The 14,802-nt window shown below is 58.0% G+C and overlaps 1 protein-coding gene across 2 annotated transcripts in view; it reads right to left on the reverse strand.

Moving 5' to 3' along the window:
• OBSCN (obscurin, cytoskeletal calmodulin and titin-interacting RhoGEF) overlaps nucleotides 1-14,802 on the reverse strand; it is a 161,248-nt gene that overhangs the window by 12,479 nt on the left and 133,967 nt on the right. Inside the window, exons 75-80 of one of the 2 annotated variants that reach the window (XM_032626878.1) lie at nucleotides 12,719-12,886; nucleotides 12,141-12,243; nucleotides 11,659-11,788; nucleotides 10,784-10,892; nucleotides 1,183-1,380; nucleotides 197-293 (exon numbers count right to left, since the gene is read on the reverse strand). In XM_032626878.1, coding sequence (XP_032482769.1) covers nucleotides 197-293; nucleotides 1,183-1,380; nucleotides 10,784-10,892; nucleotides 11,659-11,788; nucleotides 12,141-12,243; nucleotides 12,719-12,886 — 805 coding nt within the window. Of the gene's footprint in view, nucleotides 1-196; nucleotides 294-1,182; nucleotides 1,381-2,622; nucleotides 4,510-7,650; nucleotides 7,694-10,783; nucleotides 10,893-11,658; nucleotides 11,789-12,140; nucleotides 12,244-12,718; nucleotides 12,887-14,802 lie in introns of those variants that run through there. The other variant, XM_032626879.1, reaches the window with a different exon arrangement.

Here is a 14,802-nt window from a genome sequence, read left to right on the forward strand (position 1 = left end):
CCTGGGTGAGAAGGGAGCTCCCCCAACTTCCCTTGCTCCAGGGGTGGCCTCTCCTCCCTGCCCTACCCTTGGGCTTAGGGTGGGGCTGGTATAGAGAGTGCAGGGGTGCTGTGATTCCACCCCTTACTCTCCTGTCCCCGTGCCCGACCCTGCCCCCAGGATGTCCCCTCATCCCCCAGCCAGCTGGGGAAGTTACCGGATGGGCACCATGCGTTCCTGGACCTCAGCGTGTGCCCGAGAGTTCTGCTCCAGGCCCTCGTGGGAGAGACGTTGCGGTACCTTCTGGGGCTCTCCTGGTGGGAGGCAAGGGGCACAGTGAGACGGAGCCTGGGATAGGGCTGGAGACAATCCCTCATGACTTGCCTCTGCATCGACCTCCAGGGCCCAGAGGAGGGGAGAACAGCCAGAGTAGGGGCTCCAAGAGCACAGGATCCTTGACCGCAAACCTAGAGCTCCAGCCATGCAAGTGCACTTCAGCCCCCTGGGCTGGGGGGAGGGGCCCCATAGCACATTCCCAGGGGTCTGGTCTGCCTGGGGCACTGCTCACTTACTGTTCCTTCCTATTCCCCTCTCTTCCTGGTCTCCCTCCTTCTCCTCTCCCCCCTCCCCTCCCCTCCCCCCTCCCCTTCTCTCCCCCTTTCCCTCCTCTCCCCCTCTCCCCTCCTCTCCCTCCTTTCCCTCCTCTCCCCCCTCCCCTCCTCTCCCCCTCCCCTCCTCTCCCCCTCCCCTTCTCTCCCCCTTTCCCTCCTCTCCCCCCTCCTCTCCTCTCCCCCCTCCCCTTCTCTACCTCTTTCCCTAATCTCTCCCCTCCTCCTCCTCTCACTCTCTGTTCCCTCTTCCTCCTCACCTTCCCAGGAGCACAGGGTACCCAAGCTGTCCCCTGAGGGCTGACCACAGGAGGCCTTTGGCTCCTGGGACAGACATGCTTAGGGTGGGAAGGACCTCCCAGAACCCATCCACCCCTCTAGCTTCACAGGCTGAGTGAGGGGTGGGCCTTGTCCAGGGTCCCCAACATGTGGAACCATCAGAATGTCGGGGGTCCCCAGGCTCTGCTAGTTCACCCCCATGGGATGGGCACCCAAATTAACCAAGGTTGGTGTCAGAACGGAGGGGAGGTTAGGGGTGGGGGGGTGGTCCTGGAAGCAGGTGGTACTTTGCCTTCAGCCTGCTGCCAGGCCTCACCGGATGCATCCCCAGCCTCCACTCCTGGGGGATTCTGGCCGGCCTCCTGGAGTTCAGGTGGCCCCCCAGGTCTGGGGCCGGGGCTGGTATGTTCCCCTGTGGTGGGTCCCGGAGCCTCAGGGCACATCAGTGTCCTCTGGATGGATATGGTCTCCTGGTCCACTTGCCCCAGAGCACCTGGGGGTGCGATGGCAGCATCTGTAGGAAAGGCAGGTCCACGCATAGGAGTAAGGGTTGGCCTGAGCCCGGGGAGTGGGATACTGCCCAGATGAGCCAACCCCAGCCAACCCTTCCCACCTTCCTGCTCCAGCCACACATTGGGTGCAGGAAGGGCCGAAGGTGGAGGCCCCTGAGAGAAGAAGGGATCCAGAGACTGTGCCAGGGGAGATGGCACTCCAGGCAGCAAGCTCAAGACTGGTCCACCCGCAGGGTGTTACACACATGCCCTCACAAGAATGTCAGTTCCTACAGGGGCAGCTGGGCCTGGACTCCCATCCATCACTCTGGGTGGCCCCTCAGTCTCAGCTAGTCTCATCCCTTCATCCTGGGGCTGGCCTTGCTCTGTAGCCCACTCTGGATCCTAGGGTACTGGGTCACCCAGGCTCAAGTGGACCCAGCCCCACAGTCTAGGGAAGCTAGGGACAGCCAGATGTCAGATCAGGAGCCATGAACTCCTCAGAGGGTAGGCTGCATTCCTGCCCTCCCAGGGCAGCCCCTGTCCTCCACCCAGCAGCTTTCTCCCCTCCACCTGCAGCCTGGCCTGACCCAGACCATTACACTCTCACCTGGTGCCAGCCCCGGGAACCTTCAGACCCTCCTGTGTCTCGGCTTCCTGCCCTCAGCCTTCAGTGCAGCTCCCTCCTCCACCTGGCTGCCATCCCCGTGTGGCCATTCAGAGATGCCCATCACTCCATTTCTAGAAGGTCCCCCTTTATGGAGCTCTCCCCTGCCCCAGAACCTCTCTCCTGTTGATCTTCTGTATCCTAGGGCCCACCAGGCTGAAGAGGCAACTGGGCAGGCTGCCATCTGTTTGCCCTCTATGGCGTTGGGGCAACCATCCTGTCTTTCCCCACTCCAAGGAGATCATCAGGACCCCTGACACATCACACCCCCACGTCTGTCCTGACAAAGGACCCAGCTGCACAGGAGGCCCCCAGCAGGAGCAACCGCTATGCGCTGCCCCAGCCACACTGTGTGCACCTGTCACCAGCCCCTTAGCCTACATGTGAGCAAGCTGGCCAGGCGAACTATCACGTCTCCACCCAGGATCCCCAGGACTAGCCAGGACCCACAGGTCGATGCTGAGGGTCCACACAGGGCTGTCGATGGAAAGGGCCTGGGCTGTCCACTGGTTGGTCTCCAGGGCCAGGCCAGGAGGGCCCCTCCCTCCCGAGTCATCGGAGTCACCAGGTGGAGAAGCAAAAAAGAGCAGAGCAAAGACAGTGCAAGGAACCAGTTTATTAGCATCATCAGCGCCGACTGACGCGGGCTGCTTCCCACACAGAGACCCTGGTCCACCCTGTAGAAAAGGTCTAGGAGGGTCTGTAGAGCTGGGCCCCACACAGGCCTCCTGGAGGCCAAGAAAAAACGTTCACGGGTAAGATGTGGCTTGGGGGAAGCCCCCTATCGAGAGGGAGGCTGGAACCCCCAGCCTGGGTGAGAGGCAGGGCTGTGCCAGGCCTGGCCACTGGGACGGGGGCCTAAGCCGGGGCAGACAGGGCCCATGTGGCAACCACTGCCTCATGAACGGAGCAGGAAAGATGCCCAAGTGCCTTCCCTGTGTCTGGAGCCCCCGAACCCAGAGCTGCAGTCTGCGAGTCACTCTGGCCAGTGCTCTCAGAGCAGCTTTGGTACACTCTGAGATCACAGATGTGTGTAATGTCCTCAGCTGAAGACCGAGTCCTGTGCGGTAGGAAGCACCCAGGGAGGAAGGGGAGGGAGGTGTCCTGAGTTGTTGGAGAGCCAGGGCAGGGTCAGAGCACACGTGTCCGAGGGGTGCCAGCTCTGGGACTCTCTCCTGAGTTGAAAACCCAGGGCAGCTGTGAAGTGAGTTGATGCTGGTGCCAGGCAGGGTCCTCGGCCCCAAAGCCATTTGCCTCTTTCTGCTGCCCCCTGCAACCATGGCAGCTTAGTCAGGGGTGTCCCAGCCCCAAGAGTCTCTCATCTCAATCCTAGCCACCCAGCTCCTGATGGTCCTGGCCTCAGCCCTGGGAGGGGCTAGGGTCCACGTCCCCATCCGGGCAAATGTGCAGGGTGACAGTCTCCCCCACTGTCCCAAAGCTGACCGTCTGGGTGGAAACCTCCGTTTTGAAGCTGCTCTGGCCACTGTCCACAGAGCGCTGAACCTGAGTGCAGAAGGACGGCTTCCGGGACATGGTACCTCCAGCCCGGGCCTCCTGAAAGCAGAAGGAGATGCCCCTGGGGCCAAGGTCCTGCGGCCCTGATGGAAACACCTCCCGGGAGCTGGGCATGCGTGTGAAGAAGCCAGGGGAGGTTCGGGAACCTGGCGGGAGCCCCACGTTGAGCAGGACGGGCTGCCCCACGGTGGGCTCGCTGATCTCTCTCTGAAGCACTGAGATTTTGCAGGGTGGGTCATCGGAAGCACTGGGCATGGGGCCGCTGCAGCCAAAGGTCTCCCCTTCCTGGGGCACGTAATCCTCCAGGTCAGCCAGTGTGAGTGCACGGCCGTTGTGTGTGAGGATCTTGGGGTCTCGGCCCTGAAGACCATCGGCACTCAGGGGATCTTCTATCTGGTAGGTACCTCTTTCCTCCGTCTCCTCCAGGGGTGCCTCCTCTTCAGCAGCCCAGGGAGGGGAAAGCTCAGGGGTCTCTGGCCCCGTTTCCACATGGAAGACTAGGGGCTCGCCAACACTGGCCATGGCTGGGGGCTCCTGGGTCAACAGCTTGTTGTTGGAGTTATTTGTATTGGGGTCTCCTCCAGGCATCCTGCCAGGCAGTGTGGAGAGAAGCCCCTCCGAGCTGCCAGGCGTCTCTCTGGCCAGAGACGCGCCCGTCGAGCCAGTCTTCTTCACCCGAACTTCAATGGTCTCCTCGACCTCCACCCATTTGGGTTGGGGCCCAGCGTCCCCAGGCAGGGCTGACATGTGGGCCTCGGGCTCCGTCACGTACAGAGTGGGCACAGTGGGCCTCCAGCCTGGCTCTGCCTCGGGCCTGCAGGATTGGCTGGCTCCTGGCGAGGGCAGCAGCTCAGGGGCCAACAGGCCTGGCTTGGGCAGGCTGGCAGGGTGATAGGAGTGGGAGGGAGACTTGCTGGGGGACTGGCGTCGGCCACGGGGGCTCTTCACCACAGTGGTAATCGTCTCCTCTCTGTGGGGAGAGGGCCGAGAGGAGATAGGCACAGAGACCCACAGCCTCACCCAGCACCCTTGCCATCAGCACATTCGCGGGCCAGTGAGAGAGATCAGGTTAATGTACAAGCAAACAAGTGGCGAAATTGCATAAACTAACTCCTACACGTGGGCTTAAGCCGGATCTCCAGATCCCCATCCAGAGAACCAAAGAAACAAAGCACAGAGTCTCATCTGGCCAACTTCAGGCTCTAGTGTACAGATCTCAAAATGAGGGTTGAGGCATCAGGGGAGGCCCATGCTGTATCACGCAGGTACCTCCAAACCCCAGACTGGTTTGTAACGTCATGTGTCAATCTCCCCTCCTTGTTTATGGCTGTCTCATTTTGGAGACACCAGCCCTCTTTACAGAGCTAATGAAGGGGTGCAAGCCACACAGCCCTCCTTGTTGATCCCATCAGTGCTTTGTGCTTTGTAACATGGCAGGAGGGTGGTGGGGGTTAGAGAGGCTCTCAGACGGCAGGCGCCTCAGTGATCCTCGGTTAGGGACAGGCTGGGCAGCTGATGCCGCAGGCGCAGGAGGAATGTCAGAGGCTTGACCTGTGGCCTGTGCTCATGGCCTGCAGGTCTGGGGATGTGAGGCCCGGCAAGGACACCTGGCTCTAGGCATGGCTTGGCCAGTCATGGGCTGTGTGACCTCAGACAAGTCCGCCTCCCTCTTGGGCTCCATTTCCCAAAACAGGAGGGGGATGGAAGGGGAAGAGGAGATAGAACTCAAGTCCATTTCCTCGTGAGTGTGCATGGGGTGCTGGCCAGGGACCTTGCAGCAATTCTGGGGGATGGGTCTGACCCCCTTTTACAGGTGCAGACAAGGATGAAGAGGGCTCGAAACTTGCCCAGAGCCAAGAGTCAGAAGCCCACCAGTCAGCCCAGGCCTTCCTATGCCAACCAGTACGCCTGACCTTGCCAGGTGCTGAGGGTGCAATGGGTAATAGGCAGGGAGCAGGAACACATTTAGTAACACACAGCTCTCCTGGGCCCCAGGACCTGCATTTCCTCTCGGGCTCAGGCAGAGGGACCCGGCATGCATATGGTGACAACTCAGTGCTGTCACCAGCTGCCTGCAATGACTAGGACTTTGTCTGTCTCTTGTTCAGCTTTGCTTTTGTCTAACTCACAGCTCCATACAGGAGCAGTTACTCCCAGGCATGGGCCCAGAGATGTGTGGCCACACCTTGGGGTACATAGCAAGTACAGATCCTGCCTCCTCCAACCCTCACCCGGTAGAGGGGAAACACCATGCCCCCTTGACTCATGGGGAAGCTGAGGCACGGAGACGTGGTCTACTCAGGGCCACAGGCCTGCCTTCCTGCTTCACGCAAGACTCAGTGGCACTAGGCTTGTCCCTGGGTCAGAGACTGCCCAAACCTGGGCAAGGCCCCATCTGCTGTCCTCACACTGCCTGATTTGCTGAGCCGAGACAGTGAGTCCAGTGGAACTGGACAGCTGGATCACTCCTCCTAAACGCACCCCCATGCTCCGCTCACTGCTGCCCCCACGAGGGCATGTAGGCACCCTGCTCTGAGGCCACTGGCACAGCACTTGAGGCTGCCAGGTGGCAGGGGTCTCTCTGGTACCCCTTGGCTCCCTAGAGCCCCTCACCGTGCCGCAGGCGCAAGTGCCCTTGCTGGGATGCTGCGCCAGGCAGTTGCCTCTCTCCATTCCTCAAGATGAAGGGGTACACGCTTCCTTGCAGGGTGAGGGTTGCTACCTCCCTAAGCCTGGAATAGACTGGACTTCAGGATGCCTCGGGAGTTACCTAGTCCAGCCTCCCATAAGCACGAGGACACCCTAATGCCTCCTCAGCGGGGCTGCCCGGCCCCATCTCTGCTCCTTCATTTTGTCTTCCGTAACATGTCAATAACAATGCTCCCCTCCTAGATGAAATGTAGAGGTGATCTGTGTAAAGCTCTGGCATGGTTGCATACCTCCAGGGATGGGACTTACTTCTGCCCCAGGCAGACCCATCTATTGTGAGGTGGCAATCTGCTTTGGGGTAGAAGGGAGAAAGTCACGGAAGGGTTAACCTAGGAGCTTATCAAGACGGGATTCTCCAGCAATATCACCACCTGCAGGCACCTATAGGAGGTCTCATGCCTATGGGGAATTAAGAGGTTCCCCATCCTGGAGCCTCCCAGTCCCCTGGCTTTAGGAAATCATAGTCTTTCTTCCTCCTGGATTTTACAAGCTCTTCCACCCATCTGCTTCACCCCTCTCCTACTGGAAGTCCTTCCAGATTATCCAGGTCAAAACCAATCCTGCCTTCTGTGGGTTCACCTAGCTCTGGACCTCTTGTATTATTTAATTATCAACAACATGTGTGGCTTTTCCTCAGCCTTGAAGGCACTGAAGGATGGAGAATGGGACAGTGGGTGTGGCACTGAGGAAATGAGTTCTTGGCCGGCTTCCAATTGTGAGCCACCCTCAGCAAGCCTCCTCTCTTCCCTGAACCTCAGTGTCCCCATCTTCCTAGTGTGAAGGCTGAGTCTGGAGACCTCTAAGGCCCCTAGAGCTGTGCTGTTCACTATGGTTATGCTATTTTAATTAAATTCAAAGTGTTGAAAATCGAATAAATTTAAAAATCTAGTTCTTCAGTCACACTAGCCAAGTAGCCACATGCGGCTAGTAGCTGCTGTAGTGGGCTGTGTAAATATAGATTATTTCCATCATCACAGAAAGTTCCATTGGACAATGCCCTAGGGTATCCTAGGGTAGCATTCCGTCTCTAGTACACTGGGGGAAGCAGCTTTCAGTCCCTGCTCCCCGCTAACTGGCATGATTCTGGGTCCAAGCCCTGGGTGAGCCACTGTGACGTACACAGAGTTAAGTCTACCCTGCTGAGGCAACGGGGCCATGAAAAGGGTACTTAGACCCTGGAAGAGACAGCTTTGAAGTGTGAAGGTAGCCAAGGGCCCAGGGGGAGGTGAATGCCCTGGGAGTATCTGCAAGGTGCTGGCAGTCTGCGTGGTGAACAAAGGCCATGTGGGCAAGCAGTCAGACAAGCAAGGGGCCAAGCTCCACAGGCAAGGTCCAGGGAGGTTAGTGGGCATGCAGGGAGCACTGCAGTCAGAAGGAAGGTTAGGAACACGCCTGCACTTACATGATGACGGTTTTCTTGGGGACTTTAGTCTCCTGCTCAGTGACTACAAAGAAAACAGTCGGAATAGCGAGGGTTACAGATCAGCCGGTGTTTGGGGGCTGAGCTATCTGAGTGGCATGGCAGTGTTGTAACCTGCTCAGCTTAGGAAACCGGATCCAAACCCTGCCTGACTGTGTGGCCCTGGTCGGAATGTCTCAGCTTAGAGTCCCAGGTCCCTCATCTTTGAAATGGAGGTGATAATGCCTGCCTTGAGTGGCTGGGGAATGAGGAGTTGTGATAACAGTGTGTCCCACGTGAGGGAAGAATTCCTCTTGAGGGGTTCTTGCAGGAGCTTCAAGGAGAGTAAGGGCTCTGTCTAGGCTGCCCACACAGAAATCCAAGCTTTTCCTTCAGCCCATGTGCCCAGGGAGCCCTGTGAACTTGTCAGGCCTGAAGTTCCACTTTTCATAGAAACCGAGGCCTAGAGAGGGAAAATGAATGGCCTGTGGCTGATAGCCAAACTGGGACCGGGGTGGCTGGTGCCTATTTCACAAAAAAATCTAAAGACCAAAGGGCGTCTCTCCAGGGCAGAATGACTCCAGAGGCCTAGAGGTAGCACATCTGAGTCCTGTGGCATGAGACCACAGAAGTCCCTCTGGGAGTGACTTGAGGATCCCTGAGCAGGGTCCTGAGCTCTGAGTGAGCAGGGAAACCTAGGTCTTCCCATAGGAGCACCCCATAAATTCAACTGTCTCTTGACTTTCCTAGCTTTCCTCCTCGCTGGAGCCAGCAGGATATGGCCTGTGGTTCCCATTTTGCTGATAGGGGACCCACGTCCCAGGGACAGGGCGGGACCCATTGGGGACCTGGCAGCAACTACTCCCCACCATCTCGAGGCCTCTTTCTCTGTAGCTTTTGGACAGGGTGAGGCTTGGCACAGAGATGCCTCTCCCAGCCTTGCCCAGCTGGATAGCAGGCAGCCCACCAGCTACCAGCACCCATACATCTCAACAGTCCCTCTTGCCATCCTGTGGGGAAAATTGAGGGGAAGTCTCAAAAAAGTCAAGTGGCATGGCCTAGGGCACACAGCCTCCTAGTCCCTGGTCGATGGGATTTTCTGCTCTGTTGCAGTGCCACATAGAAAAAGAACTTCCCTTAGATGACTGTGGGTATCTTAACCTCGTCTCCAGTTAGATGAACGTGAAGTAAATGTACTAGCTGTGTCTGTATGGCACTTGGGAGCCACACTTACTGTGCGTGTTTGTGTGTGTCCATGCTAATATGTGTGTCTGCATGCACACGTGTGTGTGCCCATATGTGCTTGTGCAAGCTGCCTCCTGGAGAGAGGCGAGTCCACTGGAAGAGAGAATGGGATCCAGACAAAACATCCTGTGTGTTTAGACGTAGTCGGGCCCAGAGAGCACCAACTTGTTGTGGTCTGTAGGCCAAGCAGTGAGAGATCCAGGGCTTCTTGCCTCACCCTCCCTGACAGGGGCCTCATTCTGTTGCTTTTGGGGGTGGTGGCTAGGGCACCTGTGGGCTGCTACATTCCTGGCACCTTTGTTCCTGACCTAACCTGCCACCAGGTGGGCTCTGGGCTCCAGTGAGTGCCGGCTGTGGAAGGGGTGCAGCTGTGCAAAGTGCGGCTCCTGGCCCTGTGCAGCTTCACAAGCGAAAGGGCAGCGCCCCACCCCACAGGGCCAGCCAGGGCCCGTTCTGGCTGCAGAGCCGCCGGGTTAATGATGAAGCGGCAGGATAGGGTTAGGAAGCAGGAGGCAGCGGGCTCCAATTCCAGGGTCTGTGAAGACTGGCCTCTCCCCATGAGGCACGAAGGCCACTTCCGGCATAGGTGGGCCGCCCGTCCTCCACACCCTGTGTCCACGGGACCTTGACAGAGACCCATCATGACAATGAAGTAAATAGCTCTGTAGGACGTGCTTGTCACCAGTCGAGAGGGTGCGCTGAGGTGCATGCTGAGCCCTGCTCTGTCCGACGTAAGATGCCACAGGGCAGGATAGAGGTGCCGGCAGATGCCATGGGGCCCTCCGATGGGAACCAGTTTGACCAGTGCCCTTTGGGGCTTGAGGAACAGGATCCCTGCCCACGAGGGAAGGAAGAGTCCCTAGAGGGCGTCAAAGGCCCCAAGGCTGAGCTCCTGGCGCCAGGTGGCTGGCTCTGTGAGGGTCCAGACAGACAGCAGCCCCTGCACGTTGGGCCCTGGGAGGGATTGATCCAGTGGCTCAAGGCATCAGAGAAGCCAACTTTCAGGACTTGGGAGGACACATATCTCCCAGCTCATCCTACTGTGAGAGCTGCAGCTCCACCAGCTTTTTTGGTGCAGCTTCTGCTTGCATGCCCCCGAGGATGGGAGGCTCAACATCTGTCCTGGCAGCCCCGTCCAGGTGAGGCAGTTCAGACTGGGAGAAACTCTCCCTGGGGCTGCTGCCTGCCCTGGGCCATCCCCGGGCTGGGCCCAGCTGGGACCCTGGAGCCAAGCGTGAGTGGAGGAGTGTGGCATCTTGCCACCCTTCACCTCCTGCCCGGGAGCACACGGCTCCCTAATGAGGCCCATTCTGCAGCCCAGACCCCTTGCAGCCTGGTCCAAGCCAGGCCAGGGAGGCCAAGCCACGGCATTCTCTCTTTTCCTCAGCCAGCTCTCTCTTCCCACCCAGTGTGGAAGGATCAGGCCCCTGACACCTGTTCCTTCTCCCAGGAGCCAAGTTGGTATCCAGCAGCCTGCTTCTGTGGAGCCATCCCTCTTACCATCCCTGCCACCCATCCTATAATACCCCTCCGACCACTGCCTGGCAGGCTGCTCAGGACCCAGGTCTGGGCTTTGTATGCACTTGTTATTCCCTCAGGGATGGTGAGCAGGGCTTAGGGCCCCACCCCCAGCCCCTCGGACTGCCCCTCCAGCCTTCCCCAGGCTCTGGGTTCACAGCCCACCCTCCTCCGGCCCACATACATGCTGCTCCAGTCAGGAACTGGCAACCAGTGCTTGCCCCTCAACCTCTGAATCCCCTCCTCTGTCCTTGCTTCCCCTCATCCAGGAAGTGTGCTCTGATTAGAGGCGCTGATGGTTTCACCCCACCTGGCACTGCCCAGGCATATGGCGGGTCCAGCCCAGGCCGAGACTGGCAGAGGAAGCACTCACCTTCCACGGCAGCGAGCTGTTCCACGTGGTGCTGTTCTCGGGCCTGCAGCGCCGGGCTCTGCATGAACAGCTCCGCGCCGCCCCGTTTGGAGCCCAGCCGGTTCACCAACTGCAGGGCAGACAGCAGAGGCTCACTTAGAGCCCGTGGCTCCCCAGGGGCCTGGGCAGTCTCTTGGAGGCCATACAGGCCAGCTGTAGCATGGGGGGCCCACCACGGCTGTTCCTAGAGCTGCGGAGCCTGACCACAGGGAAAAGGGTATCGGGCGAGCCACTGTGTCCCCAGCACTGACCAGGAGCTTCCTGTGATGGTGGGGACACTATCTGCTCTGTCCAGTGTGGTGGCCACGTGGGCTCTGAGTACTTGAAATAGAAGTGAATCTTCACCTAGAGTTAACTTTAACTGACTTAAATTTAAATCACTGTGTGTGGACAACAGTGACCGAAATGGACAGCACAGGTCCAGAGCTGACATGGGTCCATTTTTTCCCTGAGAGTTGCCATGCGGAGCAGGCCCCACACTTCACCCGTGAAGGCTGCCGGCAGCAGCAGTAGCTAGCAGCCAGGAAGAACCACAGCCAGCACACACCTTCCCCAGACCATTGCCAGTTCCCCCCGGGCCACAAGGACTGAGGGGGCTCCACCCAGGGCCCGCCTCCTCCGTCCCTGTCTTCTCAACATGGACAGTGGGTGACAGTGGCCTGCTGTCCCCTCATCATGGACAGTGGGTGACAGTGGCCTGCTGTCCCCTCGTCATGGATGGTGGGTGACAGTGGTCTGCTGTCCCCTCTCTCATTGTGGTCAGGAATGGTGGTAACCAGGCAGGATCCCCAAGACAGGTCCCCTCAGCCCCCTCCCCCTGGGCCCACCCTCCTCACCTCACACTCATAGAGGCCCAGGTCCTCCTTGCCAGCTGCCCGGATCTCCAACACCAGCAGGCCGCTGCGGGGCTCACTCAGGGTCTGGTATTTGCCCCCAGGGGTCAGCAGGGCCCCATCCTTGTACCACCTAAAGCCAACCCCGGGAGTGGTCAGGTGGGGTCTCCCCAGGTCCCCCATGCTCAGGACCCTCCCCTCACCCACCCTGCAGATCCAGATGTCCTTACAGAGGACATCCCTTACATCCCTCTTGGATGCCACCCACCCAACATCCTCTGTCCTCCTCGCTGCAGCTAGAGCTGTGTTCAGAACGTGCTGCAGCCCCATCACGCCCACTTCTCATCGGAAAGGCTGAGGTTCTGTGTCCAGCCTACCCCAACCCAGCGAACGGGCTGCCCACCCTCATTTCTCAGGCAGGCAGGATGGCCCCAGGGCAGGCCCACCTGCCCACCTCCACCCTGGCCCCAAGCTGCCTGGCCCACCTGATCTGAGGGTGTGGGACACCTTCGATGGTGCAGGTGATCTGGGCATCTTCTCCTTCCACAAAGGGCACTGCCCGGACCTTGTTCACAAACCGAGGCGGGACTGCAGGGTCCAGGGAATGTGGAGAGAGGGGAGAGAGACAGAGATTGAGAGATGGAGAAAGAGACAGAGACACAGAGAGAAAGAGATAGACAGAGAGAGACACAGAAACAGAGAGATGCAGACAGAGGAACAGAGATACAGGGAGACAAAAAGACAGAGACAGAGACAGATAGAAGGAGAGAGACACAGAAATGGATACAGAAATACAGAGAAAGAAACAAAAAAGAGATGGAGGCAGAGAGATGGACAGATAGAGACATAGAGATACAGAGAGAGACAGAGACAGAGAAACACACCATGACGGAGCTGGACCCCACGCCCACCAGCAAGTCCCCCGACCTCAGTAAGATGTTCACACCCACCCCCTGCCAGCTCCATCCACAGGCCCATGCCCCCCCATGAGGGCTGATACCCTTCCAATGCCCAGAGGGTGGGGCCTGGGCGCTCACACTCTGGCCTTCCCCCCAGGGCTCACCTTGCACCAAGATCTTGCCCAGGGTGCTGGCATTGCCAGCAGCACTGGCTGCAAAGCACATGTACTGGCCAGAGTCGACACCAGTCAGGTTGTCCAGGATGAGAGCACACGAGCCATCAGGGTCTTCAATGAGGATGTGATGAGGGTCCACGTCCACTGGCTTCCCATCTGGAAAGGAGAGGAGGGCCGTCACGAGGGAACCCTATCAGGGACAAGTGACTGGGCCTGCCTGGGGGTCACAGTCGCAGGGTTTGATGGAGGAGGCTGCCCCTGCAACACAAGAGCCAGTGTGGGTTCCCTGCCAGGGGTCTAGCCAGCCAAGCTGACCTGGAGCCCTGGATGGAGATGTGGCGCACCGCCCCCCATCTACTTCCCCAGACCTCACTGGGCATGGTGTAGCCTCTTAAAGGCAGGCTCTTAGCTGGAGGCAGGGGCCGGGCTGGAGGACCCAAACCCAAGGAGAGGACATCTCCTTCTGATAACCAGACCCTCAATCACCTCACCAATGATTCTGCAACTATCCAGGGGCCTCCAAGGTACTGACCCCACCTAGTAGACATACTCGGACACCACCCATTTCTTTCTTTTTTTTTTTTTTTTTGCGGTACGCGGGTCTCTCACTGCTGTGGCCTCTCCCGCTGTGGAGCACAGGCTCTGGACGCGCAGGCTCAGCGGCCATGGCTCACGGGCCCAGCGGCTCCGCGGCATGTGGGACCTTCCCGGACCAGGGCACGAACCCGTGTCCCCTGCATCGGCAGGCGGACTCTCAACCACTTGTGCCACCAGGGAAGCCCCCACCCATTTCTTTAATCACCCTCATCCAAATGCCCATCTAACATGTCCAGCTGTAACACATTTCTTATCTGGGAGAGGGATGGTGAGATGTGCATCTTTCACTAGAAAGAATTCTTTCCTCCATAAATATGTAAAATTTCATAGATGAACACTTTCCAATAACTCTGTACTTTCTGAACAAGGTTGTTTAAGTTATAACAGTTCATAAGCAGCACCTTGACTTCTGATTCACAGGGAACCTTAAGAAACAATTTAAAAATATATCCCCCCAAAAGCCTCCAGCTACCACCTCATTTCTCTGTGCCCCTGTATGATAATTCCAGGAAAGAGTTGTTCTCACTCTCTGTCTCCAGGTGCTTCCCTTTCCATCCTTTCCCAAACCCACACCTCTTGGCTTTCACCTCGCACACAAAACAGCCCTTGGCAAGGCTACCGGTGACACTGTCAATCTGTGGTCAAATCTCAGTCTTCATCTTGCTGTCAGAAGACAACTCTCCATGGACTTCTGGGATTCCTGCACAGTCAGATCCTCTGGGCAAAGACACCTACCACCAGCACTGACACCCCAGGAGCCATCCAGGGCAGCAGGAACAAGCCCTCACCTTCCTTCCCTATGAGACATTTGCTTGTTTTCCAGGGCCATAAGTCACTTCTTGCTCCGGAGGGAAGGATGGGAAGATGTGCCAGTAGCCCCAGAAAAGCTCAGCATGTCCTAAAACTTGGGGGTTCTCTCTTGTGGTACAACCCACTGCATGAAGCTGACATCTGGTCCCTGGATGTGGAGATCAAGGCATGGGCAGCCCATGCTGCTTTTGCTGTGAGAAACAGCCTTTGTCTCTGACCTGGGGTCTTGTGTCTTTTGTTTGTATCTGGCTGGTAGGCTGGCTTGCTGGCTTGCAAGCCAAGAAACATCTCACCGTTTCTGATCTGCAATTTTGGCAGCGAGGAAGGGATACCTGTTAGAGACACAGCATCCCAAGAGAGGAAGAAAGTGGCCCATGGGCCAGTTAACAGAACATGAGGGAGGTCCACAGGAATCAGTGGTGAACATACTGACCACACTTCATGGTCAGCTGGGCAGGAAACAGCTGTTTGCTGTGAACGGACGGAGAGAAACTGAACAGGTGGCTGCAATCTGAGCACGGAGAAGTGGGCTCAGAGACAGACACTTGAATAGTGCCTTGGTTGATGTACTCTTTCCTTGCAGCGGGGACACTGCTGGTTCAGCCTCAGGTCAGCCCCACTCCCCAACAAATATTAGAACCCATGCTGAGTCCCAGGAAGGTTCC

The sequence above is a fragment of the Phocoena sinus genome, chromosome 3 (genome assembly GCF_008692025.1).
Source record: "Phocoena sinus isolate mPhoSin1 chromosome 3, mPhoSin1.pri, whole genome shotgun sequence".
Lineage (NCBI taxonomy): Eukaryota > Metazoa > Chordata > Mammalia > Artiodactyla > Phocoenidae > Phocoena > Phocoena sinus.